The sequence below is a fragment of the Arvicola amphibius genome, chromosome 12, assembly GCF_903992535.2.
Source record: "Arvicola amphibius chromosome 12, mArvAmp1.2, whole genome shotgun sequence".
NCBI lineage: Eukaryota > Metazoa > Chordata > Mammalia > Rodentia > Cricetidae > Arvicola > Arvicola amphibius.
Window position 1 is genome coordinate 614,567 of NC_052058.2, and position 22,297 is coordinate 636,863.

A 22,297-nucleotide genomic window follows, 5' to 3' on the forward strand; every position below is an offset into this window, starting at 1 on the left:
CTAGCAAGTGCTCTCATCTAAGAGAGGCTTCCTGACTCAGCTTTAGCTATAAAACTCTAGCTCTTTTAAGAGGTTCGGCTACGAAACACTTAAATGCTGTTGATGAAAATTAACTGCATGCTTTTCGGTTTTCAGCCGTAGCAGGAAAAAAGCTGTGTCGTTTTAAAATGCCAGCTTTCTGGGCCGTTCTGCCAGGGCAAACTCTGACTCTTTCAAGCAGCCGGTCCTGACTCTGGAGCTTTTGAGTGTTGTTTAACACTGTTGCAGCTTGCTTGCTGGCAGGGACCTTGAACCGCCAAAGAGTTGTGGTACCTCTGCCATGAGGCTGGAAAGCTAGGGAATGGCTGGATCTAGCCGCCAAAGTCACGGCTTTAGTCCTACTGATATTGTTTGGTAAAGTAAAGACTCATGTAGTCAGAAAGAGAGATAGATATACAGTAAAAGAAAAATTCAAAGTCGAAGAAAATGTCTAAGTGGTTTACACTGTGTTAAAAATATATGCAGACTAAAGGTTAAAGTTCTTAAAAGTAAAAAAAAAAAAAAGAAAAAAAAGGAAGTAGTTTGTTGTGGTGGACACACCTTTAATCCCAACACTTGGGAGGCAGAGGTAGATTGACCTCTGTGACTTCAAGGTGTGGCAGCACACACCTTTAATCCCAATGCCTGGGAGGAAGAGACAGACAGATCTCTGTGAGTTCTAGGTGTGGTAGCATACACCTTTAATCCCAGCACTTGGGATGCAAAGGCAAGTGGATCTCTGAGAGTTCAAGGACAGCCTGGTCTGGAGAGTTATTCCAGGACAAAGATATACAGAGAACTTGTCAAAAAATAAAAAAAAAAATAAAAGTAAAAGTAAACGAAATAGAGGTTAAAATAAAGCCGTACAAAGATGGAAAATACACAAAGAATCTTGATGCTGTATACTATTATGTTCTCTTTGGATTGTTTGAATGCTGAGGAAGGAACAACAGATGCTAAAAGATATTTGTTTATAAATGCTGCTGAACTAATCCAAGAAAGATATCTTGAAAATGCTTTGACTTTAAAATTTGGATCTAAGGACATAATGCTTTGGAAAGGAGTTTCTTTTGTTTTTACAGAAAATAAGACCCTATGGATTGCATCTATCCCAATATGGTATGATAGACCACGGCCTCCTGAAAGGTTGCTGTGAACAACTTCAGAAAATTACTTCACCCAACTGATGACTGAGATGAACCTGGCACACAGGTTACACCATGAAAGATCTGATTAACAGCGCCCCCATTCAGCATGAAGCAGTTTGGAGAGAAATAACTGCGCCCATATTCCCAAATATTGTTTATAAGTGTTCTTTTACATTTAAAGGGGGATATGATATAGATACGAATAATTTACATTGATATGGATTTTGCTTTAGTGATTTAAATTTAAGGTCAATTTTGTTTTATGTATATGTATTTCTGATACTGATTAAGGTATTTTGATTGTGTAGTTCATTTTAAAAATGTAATGTATATAGGTTGTTAATGGATAGTCAATAATAGTAAAGCTTATAGTCATGTTAGTTAGATTTTCTAGATATATAGAGATATATTTCAGTTAGATAGGCATTCTTCATATCTTCCAAAGACTACAGAATATAGCATTTAAATGCTAATTAAATTTTAATAACTTAGGGCTTTTCATGACAATGAGACTTGTCTGCTCCTGGCAGCACCATCTATTTCAAGAAGATGATGGGCATCAAAGAAGCTCCTTATAGAGTTTGATAGCCATTGGGCAAGAAACTGCTCTTGCTTGGACTGTTGCATAAACTGGACACAGAGAACCCACAGAGAGGACTGATGAACTTGCCTAAATGTGAGATGATTCTTTGGGGTTCCTGACTCATGAAAGAGTCTGTGAGACATTCTGCAGGACACAGTAGATACTGACTGAACTGCCTTTGAAATTTCCTACTTCATGGAAATGTCTCTGGATACTATGGGCCTGAAGGCTGAAGATGGATGCCCCAACAGTACAAAGGAACTTTGGGTGACTGTCCAGGCAGCGAGATGTCTCTGTCATTTCTAGAGTTTTGTAAGTTGCTTAATTCTTATTTACTTAGGTAATATTATATCCTTCTGGAGTCTTTGATGGAGTTGAAGAATGGATAGATAATTAAAGTTTTCCTTTGTTATGATAAAAGATAAAATGGATATAATATTGTAACTAATTCTTACTTGATAACTATTTTGTTATATGTAATTTTACTATGTTAAAGTTAAAGCCTTTTATTTAAACAGAAAAAGGGGAAATGATGTGGGAGAGTCTTCTGTTTGAGTTGATTTCATTGGCTAATAAAGAAACTGCCTGGCCCATTTGATAGACCGCCCCTTAGGTGGGTGGAGTAGACAGAACAGGAAGAGGAAGTGAGGTAGAAGGATCAGTAAGATGCCACGCCTCTCCTAAGTTAGGCAGACCGCCGTGCCTCTCCTCAGAGAGATGCCAGACGCGATGAAGCTCCAGCCCAAGATGGACGTACGCTAGAATCTACCTGGTAAGGCACCACTTTGTGGTGCTACACAGTTTATTAGATATGGGTTAGTCAAGATGTGAGTAAGAGGCTGAAAATAATGGGCCAGGCAGTATTTAAAAGAATACAATTTGTGTGTTGTTATTTCAGGGTATAAGCTAGCTGGCGATCAGGAGCAGGGCGGCAGGAACGCAGCCCGCAGCTCCTTACTACAACCCAAGAGTACTTGGCCAACATAAACTGGACTCTATGGGAATAAGGGAAAGAGAGAACCAAGTTGGACTGGAAGGGTGGGAGTAGATCTAGAAGGAACTGGAGGAGAAGGATAAACATGATCAAAATACACTGTGAAATTATCAGAATTAATAAAAACATTTTAAAAATTATATTCTTTTCCTTGGATATTTAAAACAGATAAAGACAAGATACTTTGACTGAAAGATGTAAGTAGGGTGAGAGTGTATCTTAGCTAGCTTTCTACTGCTGTGATAAAACACCATGACCAAAAGAAATTTTGGATAGGAAGGGGTCATGACCTTTAGTCCATCATCTAGAGAATTCAGGGCTCAAGACAGGAACCTGGAGAACTGATACAGAGGCCATGTATCATGTATCATGTATGAGGAGTGCTTCTTACCAATTCGCTCCCCATGGCCAGTTCATCTTTCTATCTTAAAGCACATAGGACCACAAACCAGGGATGGAACCACCCAGAGTGATCTGGGCCTTCCCACATCAATCATCTATTAAGAAATATACCACAGGCTCACAGGCCAATCTGCTGAGGACATTTTCTCAATTATGGTTTCCTCTACCCAGATGATTCTAGACTTTTGTATCAGGTTGCCAATAAAACCAGCAACGCAGAGTGATCACTTCAAAGAAACAGTGTCCAATAACTACTGACACTTGTTTTAAGATTTTGGGGTTATATACAGCTTTGAACCTGATTAAATTAACAAGGTCTTTACCCTAAACATTTTATATACAAATATTTGCAAACCTTTTCTTAATTTTTTCTTTTTCTTTCTTTCTTTTTCTTTTTGGTTATATTACTGCCACATGAATTCTGGAATAAAAGTTAAAAGTAATGGGTGTTCTGCTACTATGCTGTGCTCTGCTTGGGTCTTCCTGAAGATTCCGGCTACTCAGTACAGTTAGTGATGTGACCCTGACAGTACTGGCCTTGCCTCTTCCCTTGAAAAAAAATGGAAGCTCAGGCATAAAAGCATAACCATCATCCCTGTCAAATTTCTTTTTCAAGAGCCATGGTGTTGATCTTAGTTTTGTGCTGCCCAGGGGACCTAGACATGAGAGAATATCTGTCTTGGTTTCCATACTAGTCCCATGCTTGTGAGCTGAAACATCTAGGTGATGACCGTAGTGAAGAGAGTTCTGGTACCTGCCAACACTGGTAGTGTCACCTGACTACCCCGGACTGCTTCTTTTTCCATAAGGTTATTAATACTGCAAGCTGAGTTCAAAACAAGGACTTGAAAGATCTCTGCGTAACTTGAAAGGGTAAGGGAACTGCCATTATCTTAGCCCTTAGACCATGACTAGGAAACTCATGTCTAGTTTAGTGCTCTCAGGCCTGGGAGCCAGGGAGAGAAAGAAGAGTCATTTTTTATTTTTAAATGGCAAATCTTAAGATTAAAAAAGGATGGGGCTGAAGAGATGGTTCATCAGTTAAGAGCACTGGCTGTTCTTCTAGAGGACCTGGGTTTAATTCCCAGCATCCACATGGCAGCTCACAACTATCTGTAACTCCAGTTCCTGGAGATCCAACATCCCACACAGACATGCATGCAAGCAAAACATTGATGCACATAAAATAAATAAGTTTTAAAAATATTTTTTAAAAAACGGAGTGGCACGTTATAGTTTATGAAACATAGTTTTGGTCTTGGGAGTCATTTGCTTTGACAACTGGGATTTCCTTCCCTCAACTTAGGAAGAACTGAAACCTTTTGACATGGTCTAAGATTGCGTGTGAAGGTTTGGACCTGGTTGGCTACAACATGCAAATCGATATCCAAGTTGCAGTGAGGGCAGACTAGAAGGGCCTTCCTAGGGTCTGTAGATTGCTAATAAGCTTATCTGAGGGAAGGCCCAGTGAGAACAATAGCTAGCCAGAGTGTCCCAGGCAGCAGCTGGCTGAGGGTTTTATGCAGTGGTCAGGCTGCCAACACTGAGGACCTGCAGGCAGGTTTATGAGATTAAAGCTCAGAGCCCAATAAATAATTTAGCAGTTTACTAGAAAACATACACGAAGTATAATAGCTACTATCTTCAGCAGTCTGATGTGTACACACATTTTAAATGCACATCAGTTTCCTCCGCATATTTCATTTGATGTGGAGTTTAAAACCAAACAAGAAGAGAAAGAACACTATCCCCTCCACTCCCTCTGAAGCTTTGTCACCAAGATGGGACAATGGGAAAGGATTCATCCTATTTACCAATTATCTAGGGCTTTGGTCTGGTCTCCCTCACCCCTACATTTCTCTTCCCCACTCATTTTTGTGTTTTCTATGTATTTTGGGAGAATCTAAAATCTCCCATTATTCATTCAGAAATTGGCTTTCTTCTTTTAGGGGTATCTTTTATAGAACAAAGCTGCCCCTAGGTGCTATCTCTCACAACGTCACAAGTGACTTACTTATGGGTACCACTCCAGAGCTGAGATAAATAAATATCACTGCCACAACACCAGAGTCCAAGGTGAGTTTTAATGGTCCAGAAGAGGTAGTGATGGATTGGTAAGATTTGGTCTTGGCTATGAGGAAGAGAGGAGTACTGGAATGAGTAATGGAAGAAGATGGAAGGAGGAAGGAGTCGGTGTGGATGCTGCAAAGGGAGTGGGTGGGAAAGAGCAGAGAAACTTGGAAGAAGTTGCTCCAGCATGTAGAAGCATGGGCAAGAGGTGAGAGGCATGCCTGTATAGAGAGCGTGTCTGTAGAGATACTTGAATGAGTAGATAATTCCAACGGAAGCTCTCCTTTCCTAACTGTAAGCTGCACCAGTCTTGATTACAATTACAGGACAGGAGGCTTCAGGACACCAGGATGAACACAGTGGAAGATGTTTCCTCCCGCCTTTGAGAAGACCTGGAGGGCGATATCACTCAACACTGTTGCAGTGGCCCCAAATCTCTTGTGAAAGGCATGGACCCCAGGTTTGTCTGGTCCACACATCACCAAACTACTCCCTCACCACATTCTGAACCTTCTGGACTTGGCTTTGGCTGGCAATGGCTATGGTTTATCTCCTGCTGTTTATGGCCTGGGACAGGCTGCCATGAATAGCTCCCCAAAGAGTGGGGGTAATTCAGGCATCTGCCATTCTGCAGAGTTCTTTCTAGAAATGAAAAGGACAGTCATAAAATGTTCCGGGTGAGGCAGGGGAGGTGGGTAACATGCATCATAAAAAGTGTAATGGACTAATGCCGAAACAGACTGGCTGCAACCCAGGGGTGTCTGCTGAGCTCAGACATAAATATCAGGGAGGCACCAAGGAGACAGCCTTTTTATTTCTATGATTTGATGGTTGTGGGAGGCTGGGCAAGTTTTTCCTCTATTTCTCTGTCTGTAGTCATTCCTCTGGGACACCAATGACACCAATCTGCGTAAGACCGAAGCTTCCCACAGTTTACGACTTCTGCAGCAGTCACAATTAGATTACTGGAAAGATTGGAGGAAAGGGGGGATTTTAGGGTACCTAATACAACCATTTAGAGTACATCAGATTTGGGGGGTCTGGATGTAATATCCAAAACCTGCAAGTGGTAAGATAAAAAAAATCAAAGTGAGTAGAGCTATGTGGGACATAGGCTGGAACACATACGATAGGAACTGTGGGCTTGTCCTGCACCAGCACAACTTCCAGCATTAAAGGGACCAACCAACAGCTATTCCTACATTTGTCTGACAGAAATTCTACCTCTGCTCAACATCCTGTATAAAGGGAAAATCACTTGTGTAGCAAATGATAAAAATGCAGGTATTAAGGCTTCAACTACACACACTGTTCTGAGACTTTATGTTGAGGACTGACCAAGTTCTGTGCTAACGCTGGCTGCTCACCCTTTGCTGTGTTAGCAGACACTTGCTTTTAAGTGTGTATTTACACAGAATGGTAGACATGTGGGGTATGAGTGGCAGAGAGGGAAAGTGCTTAAAATCCTGTAGGCTAGGGGACACTAGAAGTAACGTCCAATTTTTGCTGATGCTCACATACTTTTACCCATGTTCTCAAGTCCTTGAAGACTTGTCTATCGTCAAGCCAACTTTCAGTAGTAAAGGCACTGATTAATGGTCCATGTTTAGTGGGAACATGGCAATACCAATTTTAACAATGACCCAACAGAAATCTCATTCCATGAGTAAAGTTTCAAGGATGCCAACTCTTATCAATAAAAGGATGCTTCTGAACTTGGGATTGGCTTTAGTTTACCCAAGACTCTGACCCTACTGAGAAGAAAAGCAGCAGAAACAACAGTATTGGCACAGGAAGCCCCTGTTCAGTTCAGCATTTTAGTGTGTGGAAAGAAGGCACTGAGGGTTTCAGTGTGCAGTTTTCATCTGGGAAATTGCCCCTTTTGCTCATCATTCCCAAAGGGATGGAAAGCAAAGGAAAAGAAAAAGGAGGCCAAGACCTGTGCTAAGCAGATTTGGTGTTCATTTAACTTCACAGCCTATGAAAATCTAACAATCTCTCTAAGGAGGCAAATCCCCAACTCTGTGTTTCCCAAAGGTTAACTAACTTAGGCAAGGCCACATTCTCAGCAAATAGAATAAGAACTTGAACATAAACCATGGCCTTCTCATAGTGACTGAAAAATACAAAAGGAAATAAAATCAATAAATGATGGTTGTGAAGAAAAAATATTTCCAGTGTGAAGGTCAAAGGAGCAAGGCTAACGCAGCCCTTATGTCACTGGGGCACATAAATATTGTAAGTGATATAGGGTCATCACACAGATGCTACCAGAAAAATAATCCTGTGCATGGCAGCTACATGGGTACCTAGGCGGAGGGCAACTGAGGCTTGTAGTGTCTCTAGGGTAGAACTGTGCAATTCTCAGAAAAAGCCCAGTCTCTCCAGTGACTCAACATGTTGCAGATCTACCTAGAACAGGGCTTCAAGCACCCTCCTCAAACCCATCACTGTGCCCAATGGGCTGTTTGATGTATGAAAGATAAGTTCTCTGTGTTCATGGAGTTCCCTGGATGGGGGTGTTGGTGTTACCAGCTGTGAGTGGAGGAGCCTGTCCCAGCCATCCACTTGGAAGTGATGCCAGATGGAACTATCAGTAAGGTATAGTAATAATTTTCCAGCTAAGCACACCTCTGATGAAAAGAAACATTCCTCTTTTCTCAGCCACGTTCAAGTCTGAGAAGGAAATGACCACAGCAGCATCTAGCCTATGGGTGATGTCAGGTTAGACTCGGGAGAAGACCCTCCTCGGAGCTGAAGTTTGATCATGAACAGCGCTGTTTACTCTGGAGAGTCCTAAGACTCCAAGAGAAGACACCTGGCTGCTACCCGAGCACTGTGTGGTTGCTCCCCCTCCAGGTTCACCTTTGCTCACCGGCATTTCAATAAAGGCCTAATACAAATATAGAATGTATAATTTTCACATCCTTCCTGGCAAATCCCAGGTGTGCCCTATTTGTATAGTTCCAAGGATGCCATTTCCAACCATGAGAAAGACACAGGACACAGTGGTACCAGCTTAGGACTCTATTAATAGCAATCCTAATTATAGGGCTACAAATTTAATTCATAGCAATGATTAGTGTCAGAATAAAAGGCATCAGGCATCAATATTGATGGAATTGTGTAAGTTCCATAAACAGAGACTGAACATTCGGGTCCATCCCCTCAGCAGCGGTCAGCTGTTAACTACTGCATTAATGTCTCTTACAATTTGCTAACTCAAAATGACTCCATTTCTCAGTGTCCTCTTCACCCACAATGAAACCTCCGCCCAGCCATCTCTGAATGGGTATGAGTGGCAAATAAAGGATCCTAAACAATGTCTTGAAGAAGAATCCGGGGGCTCTGAGGGTTGCAAGGGTAACAGGCCAGGCCCCTTGCTCTACCCAGCAGCGCTCTTTTGTGTCCCCTTCAGAGAGGGGAGTCAGCTAGCGATTGTGTCTGGCACAAAAGGCTGCCACCCCACCCACTGTGAGTCCAAGGAGGAGGCCTGAAGAGAGTGGAACTAGACAGCGCGTGCTGGGCTGACAGCTGCCATGTTCCTGGTTCCCTGGGCACCTTTGCTTTACAGAATGCAAAGTGTTAGCCTACCCCCCTCCACTTCTTGCAACTCCATGAAAAGTAAGGGGGCGGGGCTTGGGTAATAGTTTCCTCTGAGCTTGAAACATCCTATCCTGCAAGGAAGCTTCTTAAGTAAAAAGGTAAATAACTCAAAATGGCTTTAGCAAGTCCCTGAAACTTATAAGATTCACCAGCAAAGCTGCCTGGAAGAGGTTTAGAGCAGAGTAACTTAGAAAGCACACTCTCCAACCTGTTGAGCTGCCTGCAGGCTGTGCAGTGTGTACTGTCGTCCATGCTAGGGTGGGCCTTGGTAATGCAGTGCTTTGAGTTACTTATGTTCTCGTAAATGACTCCTCACCCATAGTCCTATAACTAATCCCTGAAAATTCATTGGTTTGTCAGGTTGGACTTTGGTGGTATCTATACTTTGGTCTGTCGTGGGATCCATTTCTGAGGGGAGAAATGCATGGAGTGTCTCCCCGGGAAAAGGGAAAAACTCTTGTCACACAACAGAACTACAGCTGGAATAACAGCTCCTTAGAGTAGATCAATAAAGTGTAAAATCCAGCGGTTAAAAGCCCACATTTGGATTAATGGAGATCTGGATACAAACCCAAGCTCCTACTCTGTAGAAAAGAAACTCTGTCATTAACTCTGTTGGACCTCACTCCATTTGTTCATATGTACCTGATAGGAGTTGCTGAAGCATAGCTGGAAAGACACTCAGCTCAGGGCTTAGTGTACAGGAAGGGCCTAGTTTATAGCAGACAGACAGAGTTGCTGGTCTACATGTATGAATGGAGAGTCCCACTGTGGTAACTTGTCAGAACCTCTCAGCTCTTGGGCAAACATTTGTTGATTGAGTAGCCTTCCTGCTAGACAGGCTTTGGTAAGAATTCCAGACACCTGGAATAAAGGGTCAGCCCAGCAGCTCATTCTAGGGTAGGCTACATGGTCAGGCCTGGCAAAGACTAAGTGGATCCTGCTCTGAGAGAATAAATCCCAAACCAAAGCTGGGTTCTGCTCAGAAAAAAATATTTGCTTTCTAGGGAGAAGCAGCAGTCAATCTAATGTTAAATATAAGGGAAGTGATTCTTTCACTTAGAAAAGGGCCCAAAGATGAGATACCCAAGCCCGAACTCCAGAATTCCTTTGTTACTAAGAGCTTGTGTGAATTTGAGTAAACCACTCAAATCTTCAAGACCTGATTTATATATCACTCTCCAAGATCTCTAGATTGGACCTGGTTTTAGAATCCTCTTTAGCTGTAAGATCTACGTACAGTTATAATAATGTTCCTGATATAGCTTTATAATGTCAGCCTTCTCCTTGAGGGCCCTGAACCCTCACAATTCTGTAGTCTCACCCTTGTCTCTGTTGCCTGCTCACAAACCCCAGAACAGTCAAGCAGGGAACAATCTGTTTTGTTACAAAGCCCACTGAGGCTATGTCTCCTTCCAGAAAGAGTGACAATACTCAGCTAGTAGTAGTAGCTTTGAGATGGAATCCAGAAGGAGAGACACATTGGCATTAGTTCCTCAACTTCTTTTCTACCTTGAAGCCTAATAAACATTCTGAAGGCTGAGACAGGATTGGGATAGACTAGGAGGTTCTGAACTCCAGGGTCATCCTCTCTGCCTTGCATCTCACTGGTCAGAAGATATGCTAACAGGAAGGAAAGAGAAAGCTAGCTATTCCAGGAGCCAGGAATTTTTCATTTGATCATCTTAGATTATTCAAATTACGTAAATATATGTGGGGCTCGTCTCAACCCTGAAATGTTTGTAATTCTGTCATCAATGTCCACATCTTCCTTTGATTAGCTGTGTGACTGGAAGTGTATGGAGTATCACCACACGCAACAGAGCACAGAACAACCCCAATTCTTGAGCATCTAAAAATGATGCTAGAAACAAAGGGAACTCAGACCTCTGAAAGAAAAACAGTAACACTATAGGGGTGACTAAAGCCACACTAGCAGTGAGGATGCCAGCGGCAACAGCTGCCATTCACTAAGCTCCTTTAAGCTGCACACAGGGCTCTGTATCTGATAGTCTACATCCTTCACTTCAGACGCCTACAGCAATCTGGCAAGACAGACAATGGTGTTCCAGTTGAAGAAACTGCTCCCTATGGGGCAGAGCTGTGTGGCACCACAATATTGTGGTTGGCTTGGGTGCATGCATCGAGACAGAACAGCGCTGGTTTGGCTAATTCTGCAAAGCAACAGGCATAGAACCTCACTTCCTGCAGCTCCGCCCTAGGGAGGGCCAGCACATATTGTTTGCTCTCGCTGGTGACTAATGTAGCTGGATGCCAAAGTCCAGTGGGATTAGATTAGATGGGCTCAGCTGGGCCAGTCTTCCAAATATTTTTTCCCATGACTCAGGACTGGGGGTAGGGGACAGGGGTGTCTTCCTCTATCTGACCTTGCAAACATGTCACTAAAAGGAAGCCTGATCTGATAGTGTCACTACCCCAGGGAAGCAGGGAAGAAATAGAATTTGAGGGAAAGTGCCCACAGTCACAGAAGACTCTTCTGTAACAATCACTATTAAGAAATGTTTGTATTCTATCTTTTTAATCCTTTTGACAAATATCCAAAGTGTTGTTGCTACCATATTTTACAAAACAAAAGAAAAAGGGCACACTTTGTGAGTGTGCCAAGTTCTGCCCTCCTTGTTCATGTGAATCATTTCCTTGACTTTATTTTTCCATTAGCACTTACCATCTACACAAGCTAGGGATCATGCTCATCTCTGGCTTCTGTCTGTCTTCCTACAGTAATATGGAATCTTCATTAGGATGAATACTTTTGACAGTTTTGGTCACTACTATGTTACCTGGCTTCTGACACATCTATCGATGTAATGGGGCACCATGACCAAGGCAACACATGAAAGAATCTATTGGGACTTACAGTTCCAGAGGGTTAGAGTTCATGATCATCATGGTAGGAAACATGGAAACAAGCAGGCAGGCATGGTACTGGAGCAGTAAACTGAGAGCTTACATGTTAAACACAATCACAAGGCAGAGAGAGAAAATAAAGAGATAGACAGAGAGAGCCAAAGACAGAAAGAGAGAGTCAGAGATAAAGATAAAGTCTCTTTCTGAGACAGAGACAGAGACTTGGCCTGGTATGAACTTTTAAAACCTCAAAACTGTGACACACCTCCTCCAACAAGGCCAATTCTACTAGTTCTTCCCAAATGGTTTCACAAACTAGGAACCAAGTATTCAAGTATATGAGCCTACGGGCAGCAGGCAGGGGGTATTCTCATTCAAACCACAGCATTCAATAAATGCTATTCCAGTGACATCATTTCACAGAGCAGGGGTAAGAATTACCTTCGCTTTACAGGAGAGGTCACTGCAGAGATCACATTGCTGCCAGGTAGGATTCAGAACCAGATCACACGAAACGACAGAATTTCTATTATGCACATTAATCCTACCACAAAGGGAAGGGACTGGAGCAGCTGCTGGTCTTTGGAAAGTCTCTTCTGACTGAGACACTTGTCCATGTCCCTGTCATAGGTAGGCAAGACCTAATTGCCTAAGGGACATGTATGTATGTGGTGGGGACTTTCCTGAGGATGTGGCTTCTACACATTAGCACCTTGGCCTATAGGTGCTACAAATTCTACAGAACATATTTGGATCACCTGAATGCTATGAGCTTGAATCATTACTGCCAATCTCCTGCCTCAAGGCACAGTTCCCTGGTTTTTAACCTTTCTATAATAAGTCCCAAATTGCATGGACTAACTCTTGTACCATGAACAGCCAGTAGAACACTCTGCTTTATGCCTCAAATAGGAATCACGAGGATTGAACTGTACAAGCTGCACAAAAGATACAAAAAATAAATAAGTTCTTAACTTCGAGTTTTCAGAAAGGTTCTAGGAGACTGGAAGCCCTTTACCTGGGGCCTGTTAGGACTCTGGATAGAGCTGAAACCCGCTGTCTACATCTGTCATGGCTGAGCAGGATATACATATCGGGGAGGGTATCTGTAAGAATGACTTATTCTTTGTGCCAACCAAATGCCTCTTTTCCCAGCTTTGGGAAGACCAGTCCTCTGGACCCAAGGGGTCCATAAAACAACAAAACAAACAGTGAGCTTGGTGGCAGGAATCTAGGCAAGGAGCCAGTCTCATTCACTGATGTGGCAATGAGCTCCCCAGCCAGTACCCCACCTCTGTGATGCAGGCTCTGGGGAGGTCATCAGTGGAGAGCATCCACTGGCTCACCAGCATTCCAGATCACAGCATTGTTGGGATGCCTGGGGAAGCCAGGGAACCACGTTAGATGTCTCTAGGCTCTGGATAACCACTAGGGCTTCTGGAACTGCCTTCCCAGCTCCTATTCCTGGTTGTTTACAGGATCAAGGATTCATGCAGAGAGAGAAGTGAATCATTTCCACTTTGAGGAACCACTGGCTATTGTTCTTGTTCGCTGGGATTGGCAAGGAAGAAAGTCATGTTTCCCAGATTTTCATTCAACCCCACACCACAAGGGGAGCCAAGTAATAGGCTAGGAACTCTGGTGTTAGGGAGGAAGTCTGTTTGAATGTCAGTATGACCATGTGGGAAGAAGGGTGTATAAATTTGGATATATTACTTTTATCAATCCTCTGTGTACTAACCCTGGGCCCTGGGAAGGAATCTTGATCAGCTCTTCAAGGCCCAAGATGCTAATGCAAGAAGTTCACATTGTGTCTGGCTTTGCTTAAGCAATCAATTTTGAGATTACAAGATGATAAGATAGGAATGTCAGGGCTTCTGATAGGCTGGAGACTAGAAACCTTACCTTGGTCTATTCCTTGGAAAACGCAGAAACAGTTTACCTTTTAAAATCTTGGGAATTTCAGTGGCTACTATTAGCTAATTATCAAAACGTGACTTTAAAATGGCCAGGATCCTCCCTAGAGCTTGAACAGTCTCGGTGAATTTGCAAAAATGTCCCAAGTATTAAAAAGCAAAGGGCTGCTAGAGGAGCAGTGGTTGCCTGAGCCTCTGCACCTGCAAAGCTTCCATTAGATCCAGGTGAGGCAGATGGCTGTGCGTGCTATTCCAGGGTCTCTAGACAACACTGGAAGTGCTGTCCCCTCCTGCCTTTCCAGCTAATGTCTCAGAGCACCACTACTCTCTCTTCCAAATACTCTTCCTGCAATCCAGTAGGAGCTTTTCTGTTTCCATGACTCCTCATCCACTGCCAGCCAATGACTCTACCCACCCATCATGAAAACTGTCCTCTGCAATAGCCCCATCCATAAGAGTCACTCTTGGCACTCAATTCTACTCCAATTATTGAAATAGGAGTTGGCAGAGTATAACCCAGTACATTTGAGGTCAGCTTACAGAGTACCTAATGTGAGGTATTTTCTCTGGGAGTTGGGTCAGATGCTTCGGTATGCAGCAGGCATTGCCCTCAATGGCTGAGGTGACTGGGTAGAACACATGTCACAAGTATTAGGCAATAGGCAAGTTTTCTAAGATGCCAGGGGCAGAGAAACAGCAGATTTTACTCCTCATTACATTTCCAAATACTAGAGGCTGAAGCAGAGTGTCACCTTAGCAAGGGCATGTGGTGGTACATGAGACAGTAGAGTGGGCAGGTGGGTAGAATTCCAGTCACTGTGAATGGTGGCAAGGAACCCGAGCAGCATCACCCTGAAACTTGAGCTAGTCCCCCCCCCCCCACACACACTGTCTTCCCTGGTTCAGCGTGGCCACTGGTCCTGTGCCCCATTAACTTGTGCTTCGACTATATACTCCACTCTTCCCTGTAATGAGAAAGACATCTGAGATGAGTTTCCAGTTCCTGCCGCCCTTCTTGAACTGTTTGGGCATTGTCTCTTTTCTCTGGGTTCCAATCTTATGCTCTAAGAGGAGGATGCCATCACACGGGACAGTGTTCAGACTCTAGGACAGCATACATCCATCCCCTGTGTCTTGCCTCAGGCATCCCATGGCTTGCCCCAGGTACCCTCACCACCTAGGTCCTGCCCTGCTCATACCCAACACCTCTTTCTGACCCTGAGAAACATTCAGCCATGCTTAGAGCAGGCTCAACCATCTTGAACTGTAAAGTCCATATCTAAGGTGCCTGACCTTCTTGTCTTTGTTTCCATTCTCTCCTATGGCCTCTTTTTCTTTGTCACATCGCCTTAGTTACTGTTCTATTGCTGTGAGGAGGCAGCATGATCAAGGCAACTTATAAAAGAAAGCACCTAATTGGTGGTTTGCCTACTGTGTTCAAGGGTTACTCCATCATCATGTCAGGAGGCAGGGCAGCAAATAGGTGGGCATGATCATGGAACCATACCTGAGAGCTTACATCTTATCCATAATGTGGAGGGAGAGAGAGAGAGAGAGAGAGAGAGAGAGAGAGAGAGAGAGAGAGAGAGAGAAGAGCTGATCCTGGCATGGGCTTTCAAAACCTCAAAGCCCACCCCCATTGATACACCTCCTAATCCTTCCTAAACAGTCTACAAACTAGGGATCAAGCATTCAAGTGAATAAGTCTATAGGGGCCATTCATATAGATACATGTTCCACTGAAGGAGTCAGAGTCTCCCATAACAGTGGTATTATGGGAGAGATTCTATAGTTGGACACAGGGCTAAAATTAGGGTTAGATTAGAGCTAGTCATTCTACAGTACCCCTTTCTGGATGCATCTACTGGTATTCATTCCCTAAATTAAGACAGTTTGGTTATAAAAAAAAAAAAAGTCCTTCCCTGTGTTATATGGCAAAAGCTGGTTCTGCAGCAGCAACTCCTCCATAGCGACCTCTGGGGCCACAATGACTAACTCATCTACAGGTTGATGGCTAAGCAAGCCAACAAGTGAGAATCAAGTCTGGGCTCAGCCATGAACTGGACAAATTTCTTTACCTTACTTTGCCTTTGTGTCCCATCTGCAAAGCGAAGTTGATAAGAACGTTCACCTCAGAGTGCCGTATCAGAGTTAATGAGTTAGTAGATGCAAGGGACTTAACACAGCATCTAGAACATAAATGTTCGGTACATTGCATTACCTGAGAAGTGTCTTTATCTACTTGATTTGCTCTCTTTCTTGGGGTTTCAGCCTTGTATTACTCTGTTTAACATATCATGATTCCCACATCCTTGCTGCCCTTGTTTATTTCATACTTGATTTCTTAACGCTCTATTATGATACTATCTCTCTCATAAAGTGGAGTCAATGCTGTTCATGATCTGGAAGCTGTTCCTCGGCTTCTATGGTGATGACTAATTGATTTTGCTGAAGCATGTACTACTACACAATTGACTGGGCTCTAATCCTGAGTTCTTTTCTTGCATTCCTCTTTGGCTCAGAGCCATACTAGGCTCTAATTCACCTTTTAAAAGTGTAACCCGGTACTCTTCCTCCTTTAGGAGACGTTGCAGACTGACCCCACATCCCTTGATTGAGCTGTTGTACCCTGTGGGGAGGCTTTGCCTACCTTTCCACATCCTATAAAGCACAACTCTCAGTCCTACATGTACTGCATCTTGGCTTTGAGGTCTCCATCCTATTCTCCCATTCTTTTTGCCGGTTGGTGCCTCAGAAGACAAGGGGCCTGGTCTTTGGGTTCTCTATGTGTATGAACACCCAAGATCACACTGTGGTTATGCCACTTTTGGTGAGTTCACTTCCCCACTCAGGGACATCCTGTTCCTACCAGCCTCTGTAGATGAGGGCTGGACCGTCAGAGAGACGCCTGGCCAGGCAGGGAAGAAGTGAGTAGCTCTGACGCACCCAGATTCCCTCGCCTTGCCTGACTCCTAGCTATTTTTTCTTTATTTTCCTTCCTGTGTTGAAAGAGCTACAGGGCCTGGTCCATGCTAGAATTTCCTGGGGACATTCCATAAATTCTTCTCTGGAGAGGGTGGGATGAGTGGCTTGGTAAGTAGGAGGCCACTAGGAGCCAGGTATGGATATCAGTACCTAAAAGGAGTGTGGGTGGAAGGGAAGGGTGAGCTGCTCAGAAGAAAAATAGAGGGGTATCATGAGTTCATAGCCAAAGGAACAGCACCTCACAGTAAGAAGACAGACAACTTGCAAGCTGGGACAGGAAGTGGGCAGCCCTTGAACCTGCTACCTTCACAGTGACTGGTCTACTAGGGCCTCTATAAGACCCAGCTGGTGTGTGTGTGTGTGTGTGTGAGAGAGAGAGGGGGTGGGGGGAAAGATGCAAGTAATTCCAGATGTGTGCTGTGTAAGATGTAAGGGGTCAGCAGATACAGGTGTTCCTCTGAAGCCTGGCTGAGCCATTCTCCTCTAGTAATACTGATTTCTTAATTTAGGTCTAAGGCCAGAGTAAGCAGAGACACTAGCCCTTGATTGAACTCTAGCAAGTCCGAACCTGAAAATCAGTCTCAGCCTCCACCCCCCAGTTCCACTACTACTTCTCAAAGTAAAAAGAGTGCCAGGTTTGGGGGTCAAGGCAAGAAACAACTAGCCTTATATTTCTGTCTGGATCAGTCACTCTACTTCCCTAAGTTTCATTTTCCCTGTGGAATAATGAGGGCAGTAGCTAGGTGATCTCAAGGCTTTTCAGAAGACAGTCCTATCTTACAAGGATGGTTCTACTTTGTTAGGCTTACCTTATACGTAAAGCTTTGGTGATGGGCTTAAAGAGAATTAGTATGAATAGATCAACCTTTAATAGAACTTCCAAGATAGTAAAGGAGACAGAGTCTGGACCAGCAACTGGAGATGAAAGAAATATGGATAAAGTGCCAGATATCAGCCCAGATGCTGCTCTTGCTGCACCTTAGATAACCTCTGTACAATTTTAGAGAAAGGTACTTCCCTTGACAGGCAGATTAGTAATAGAAGCCTCATGGGGAGATGTGTAAGAATGGCACACACAGCCTGCTGAGGATTGTTTAGGTGGTTTTCCAAATCTCCCCCTTGCCCAAATCCCATGTGTCAGGCAAATGTGCCCAATCTGATGAGGTGAGCCTTGCTGAGCAAGGAGGTAGACAGCCTCAGGCATCTAAGCCACGATGTTACCAGCAGAATACACCACTTCCCAACTTCAAGGAATAACACCTCTCTCGGGGAACAATTTTCTTATAGGGAATGACTCCTGCCTTCCCCAGCTTTAGGCAAGCAAATGATATGACCACAATCATCCTCTCTTCCACATGCAGAAGCCAAGTCAGGCCCATAGCTGTGGGGCAGAGTGATAGTGCAAGACAAAAACAAGCAGAAACATTTCCCAAGAGCCAAGAAATGGTCAAAGGGATTTGGAATTACAATGACCAGAGAAATCTGCAAATTTCTCTATCTTCTCATAACTCCTGCCACCTCCTCTACAACAACTCAGAACAAGAAGAATCTGGAAATTCTTCCTCAGACTCCCTTCCGGTTCCCTTTTCCACATTCCTCAACAACAACCTCCCAGGGCTCTAAATGGATTAGGAGGAAGGACAAGGTGCGGCAAAGTCTTGTCTGTGCCTTGATCCACAGGTGCTAGAAGAAGTGAGGGGTGGCAGGAGAGGAAGCTTGGGAAAAGGGGATTAGCTGGCACCGGAAAGAATGTAGCTGTTTTAATCCCACATAATGAACCAGACTGTGCTCCCTATCCACACCCTAAACACTCAACAAGTAGGTACAAGCTATTGGCTTCAGCCTCCCTTGCAAGAGGGCCCCTTGTTGCCAGTCCCACACAGCCTTTTTCCCTCCAGCTTGTAGGGGTACCCAAGGAGGCCTGGAAGATATCTCCTTCCTCCTGGCTGCTGAGGTTTGGGTAAGAAAGTGGGGAATGTCTACAACTGCTGGAAGGATGGGTAACGGGCCTTGTACCTAAGCACCAATCATGTAACTTGAGGCCAGCATCCACCACTATAGCTCTTAAGACTCAAAACCTGTCCTAACCAACTTCTTTCAGTTTACAGCCAACAGCTGGGTTCCAGGTAGGAGTTGCAATGCATATAAATTCACGATGTGGATAACAACAACAGCAACAAAAAAATAAGTTCTACTTGATTTGGGAATTAAGAGTGGTTTTTCTCTTTAGGCAAAGTACCTTCCCGATACCCCAATATTAGACAACAATGAAATACATTAGTATTTTTTAGGTACTCAGTGACTTACGGCTGGTGGAAACATCTTAAGGCTAAATCACAAAATCCCTATCTTCCTCCCCTTTCTATTCCCTTTCCTTAAAAAAACAAGAATTTGCCTATAGTTAAATCTCTACCAACCACTACCTTCCAGAAGAGTCCCTCAGCTGAGAACTCAATGTGTCAGAAGAGTCAGGTCACGGATTCTTACCTTCTTCAGCTTGCCACTCTTAGTCCCCACAAAAACCACACTGTAGCCATTGTAAACATAGGAAGCCACAGAAGTTAAGCGGTCCCTGCTGGTGGTGTACAGGGTCAGTCCCTCCACAGGAGTGGAGCCTCCCAGAGGTTGGTTGATGTCCAGGCCACAGAAGTTATCATCAATGGGGACTGGCTGAAAGGACAGGAGAGAATTGGAGTGAGTCACAGTGAAAGAACAGCAGGGTCACTTCAAACCACCCAGCCGTTGCTATCAGCCTGAGGATACCAGACCCCACAGAGGATCAGGGCTGGGATCAAAGGTCTAACGTGCTAGAGACAAAGCTCATTGCCAACTGGCCCACAATGACATCTTGGCTCCCATGGGACCAGATTGTGAGTGTCTAGCCATCTCCACTCTCCCAGAACTAGCATGTGTCTTACCTTTTACCTTTCGGCCAGGAAAGTCAGATTGTAAAGCTGACTGAATTCACCTTCTGGTTCTTTTCATGTCCCCTTAGACCTTGTCAGTCTGTGAAGATCTGTCTATTTTAGACAGGGCTCTCTCAAAGGATATTCAGCCTAGAGGCAACATTGTAAGATTCCACAGGCCTAGAGGTTTTCTGTTTGTTCTCTGAGCAAGCTAGTGAGTGTTTCTTGGGCTGTAGAGAGGCGTGAGGAATTTTAAGCCACTAAACCATAACTACTACCTGCCATTCTGGGGACTCATTGCAAGTATCATGATAATATTGAATACTGTCTTTTGCTTTGGGATTTCTTTATTTATCTTTGGAGTTCGGGGGGGGGGGGTGAATCTGGGGCCTCTTGCATGCTAGGCAAATGCTCTATCACCAAGCTACTTCCTCCTTCCTCTTTTTATTTTTTATTTTGAGACAAAATTTCACTAAATTGCTCAGGCAGGGCTTGAACTTGTGACCCTCCTAACTTAGCCTCCCCAGTAACTGAGATTACAGGCCTGTACCACCAGGCTGTGATGGAAAATTTTATCTACATCAGAGTCTTCATTTGATATGATATGTCCCCCACCTTTGGAAAGAATTATAGAGGATTAAATGAAATGATGTATTTAAAAGACTTTTATCATTGTATGCCACTATCTCCTGTACATTATAGGTGTTCAAAGAGATGTCTTCTTATATCAGTCTTTTGAGGGGATTAATGATAGGCCAGGAGGAACTGTGTCACTTTGAAAGAAGGCTCCCTTACATAAGTGAGAAAACTTGCCATACAGAGAACGAGAAGACTCATTCCCACCCTGTGTTCAGGCTAAGTCCACTGGGGACCACAGCATCCTCTTCTGGAGCTGTCAAATGGAGAATCAGAAGGATAACATTGTGCTTTGAATAAGATTGTCCCCCAACAGGCCCGTATATTTAAATGTTTGGTTCCCAGTTGGTAGACTGTTCAGGAAGAATTAGGAAGTGTGGCATTGTTGGAGGAGGTATGACACTGGGGGTGGGCTTTCAAGCTTCAGAAGACGACAGCCTGCCCAGCCAGATGTCTCTCTGGGTAGAGGGGGGAAAAAAGGAAGGGAACCATATGACTCTTAAGGATAGAGGATGCATAGTGCCAGGCATGAGGCTGGATCTTGATGGGTGCTCCAAGACACCCCAGCTAACTGCCCAGAATGAAATCTTGCAGTAAAGGTTGCATAATCTGGACCAAAAATGACCTTGAGTGCTGGGGGAGCTGTTCCCACCTGGTCTGGAATAGGCTTCTCAGAAAAGAGAAGCCATAGCAGTGGGCAGCACAGAAGTCTCCTCAGCCTTGCCCTTTCAGCCTCATCAGGGAGGAGTAACTGATGCTTCATTTCCTCTGAATAATTGGTTAATAAGTTAGAGCACATCATTTTTCCTCAAGCTTGTGTTCCCGCCTTGGCTCTGAGGGGAACTAGGACATGTGTCTGGGACCTTGGTACCTGTGGACAGCTTCCGCTCTTAAGACTGGCAGGACTGATGGTGCTAAAAACACATAAGCCCTCCGTAAGAAAGAACATCAAGTTGTAGAGTAAGAATGGCCTTGAGCTCTGGGTGGCAGAGTCTACGCCACAGCTTGGAAGGGAAAGCCATTGTATAGCAGCGCTAGGTCATTGGGAGATGTCTATGTGTACCTCTACATCCGGTGATGTCACTCCCACTTGAAGCCAGCCTGTCTGGCAGTGTTTACAGCACAGGAATTGCCAAATAGTATAGACCAGGGCTGTCCTGCTTCCTCTGTTTTGTGGAGTTAGTTGCTTACTATTTTCCAACATGTTACTAGACAGTGCCCAGCAGGGACTTACCAGCCAGGCTCTCTACCCTAGCTGCCTCTTACTCATCCTTGTTCTGTAAGCAGCAGCTGCTCAATAAGAGTGAGGTAGTCTAGATTTTAGCCCTGTGCTTACTGCATCAGCCCTTACTACACGCCCTCTCCGGGCCTCAGTTTTCTCATCTATAAAATAACAGCGTCAGCTCATGGTCAAAAACTTAGTTTGTTTTCTGGTTGCAGTTTCCTCCACCACTTTCTCCGGGGACTGGCAGAGCTACAGAGTTGTGACCAAAGCCAGGCTCTGAGACACAGTGACAGAACCGAAAAGCCCTGGCTGGCAACTCTGGGTTTCTCTGGATTCTTTCTGAGGCTAGCCTCTCCAGAACGACAAAGAAAATGATCTGTTCTGAGCCTACACCCTAGCGTTGGATGGCAATTCTTCCTCAATATCTTGTCAGGTATTCCCAAAGCCTAATGTTCCTTTAAGTTTGTGTGGACAGAGAGTGACTGAAGTTGATTTTTCTCAGAGGTAGTGGAGCCTGCATCGGGAATCTCTGAGCTGCCCTGAATTCAGACCCTGCTTCCTGGTTCACAGTTATATAGATCTAAGCAGTTTATTTACACTTTCTAAGCCTTTGTCTTTCTATTTACAAAAGGGTACGACAATTAGTGCTTTACCTGTGAAGATCAGGTGAGGTACAAAACTGCTCAAAATAGCCCTTTGTATGTAACTGATATTCTGTGAATAATGGGTCCTTTCTCATACTTTTTTTGTGGGAGCAATGTTCAAATCTTTGACCTGAGAGTTACATGTTGGTCCACAGACTATGTTAAAGTCAAGCTCAGTGCCATTACTTGTCTTTGATCTTTAAATTTCTTAAAGGCCACTAAAGCATCTCCAGTCCTCAATTCAGATCTTTTGGTCTCTAATAGGATCCTGAGGACACCACCAATTTGTACATGCA

The 22,297-nt window shown here is 44.0% G+C and overlaps 1 protein-coding gene across 1 annotated transcript in view; it reads right to left on the reverse strand.

Annotated features, from left to right (window-relative positions):
- Nucleotides 1-22,297, reverse strand: part of Plxna2 (plexin A2) — a 203,048-nt gene that overhangs the window by 153,901 nt on the left and 26,850 nt on the right. The window contains exon 3 of the mRNA XM_038348917.1: nt 19,078-19,260. Coding sequence (XP_038204845.1) covers nt 19,078-19,260 — 183 coding nt within the window. The remainder of the gene's footprint in view (nt 1-19,077; nt 19,261-22,297) is intronic.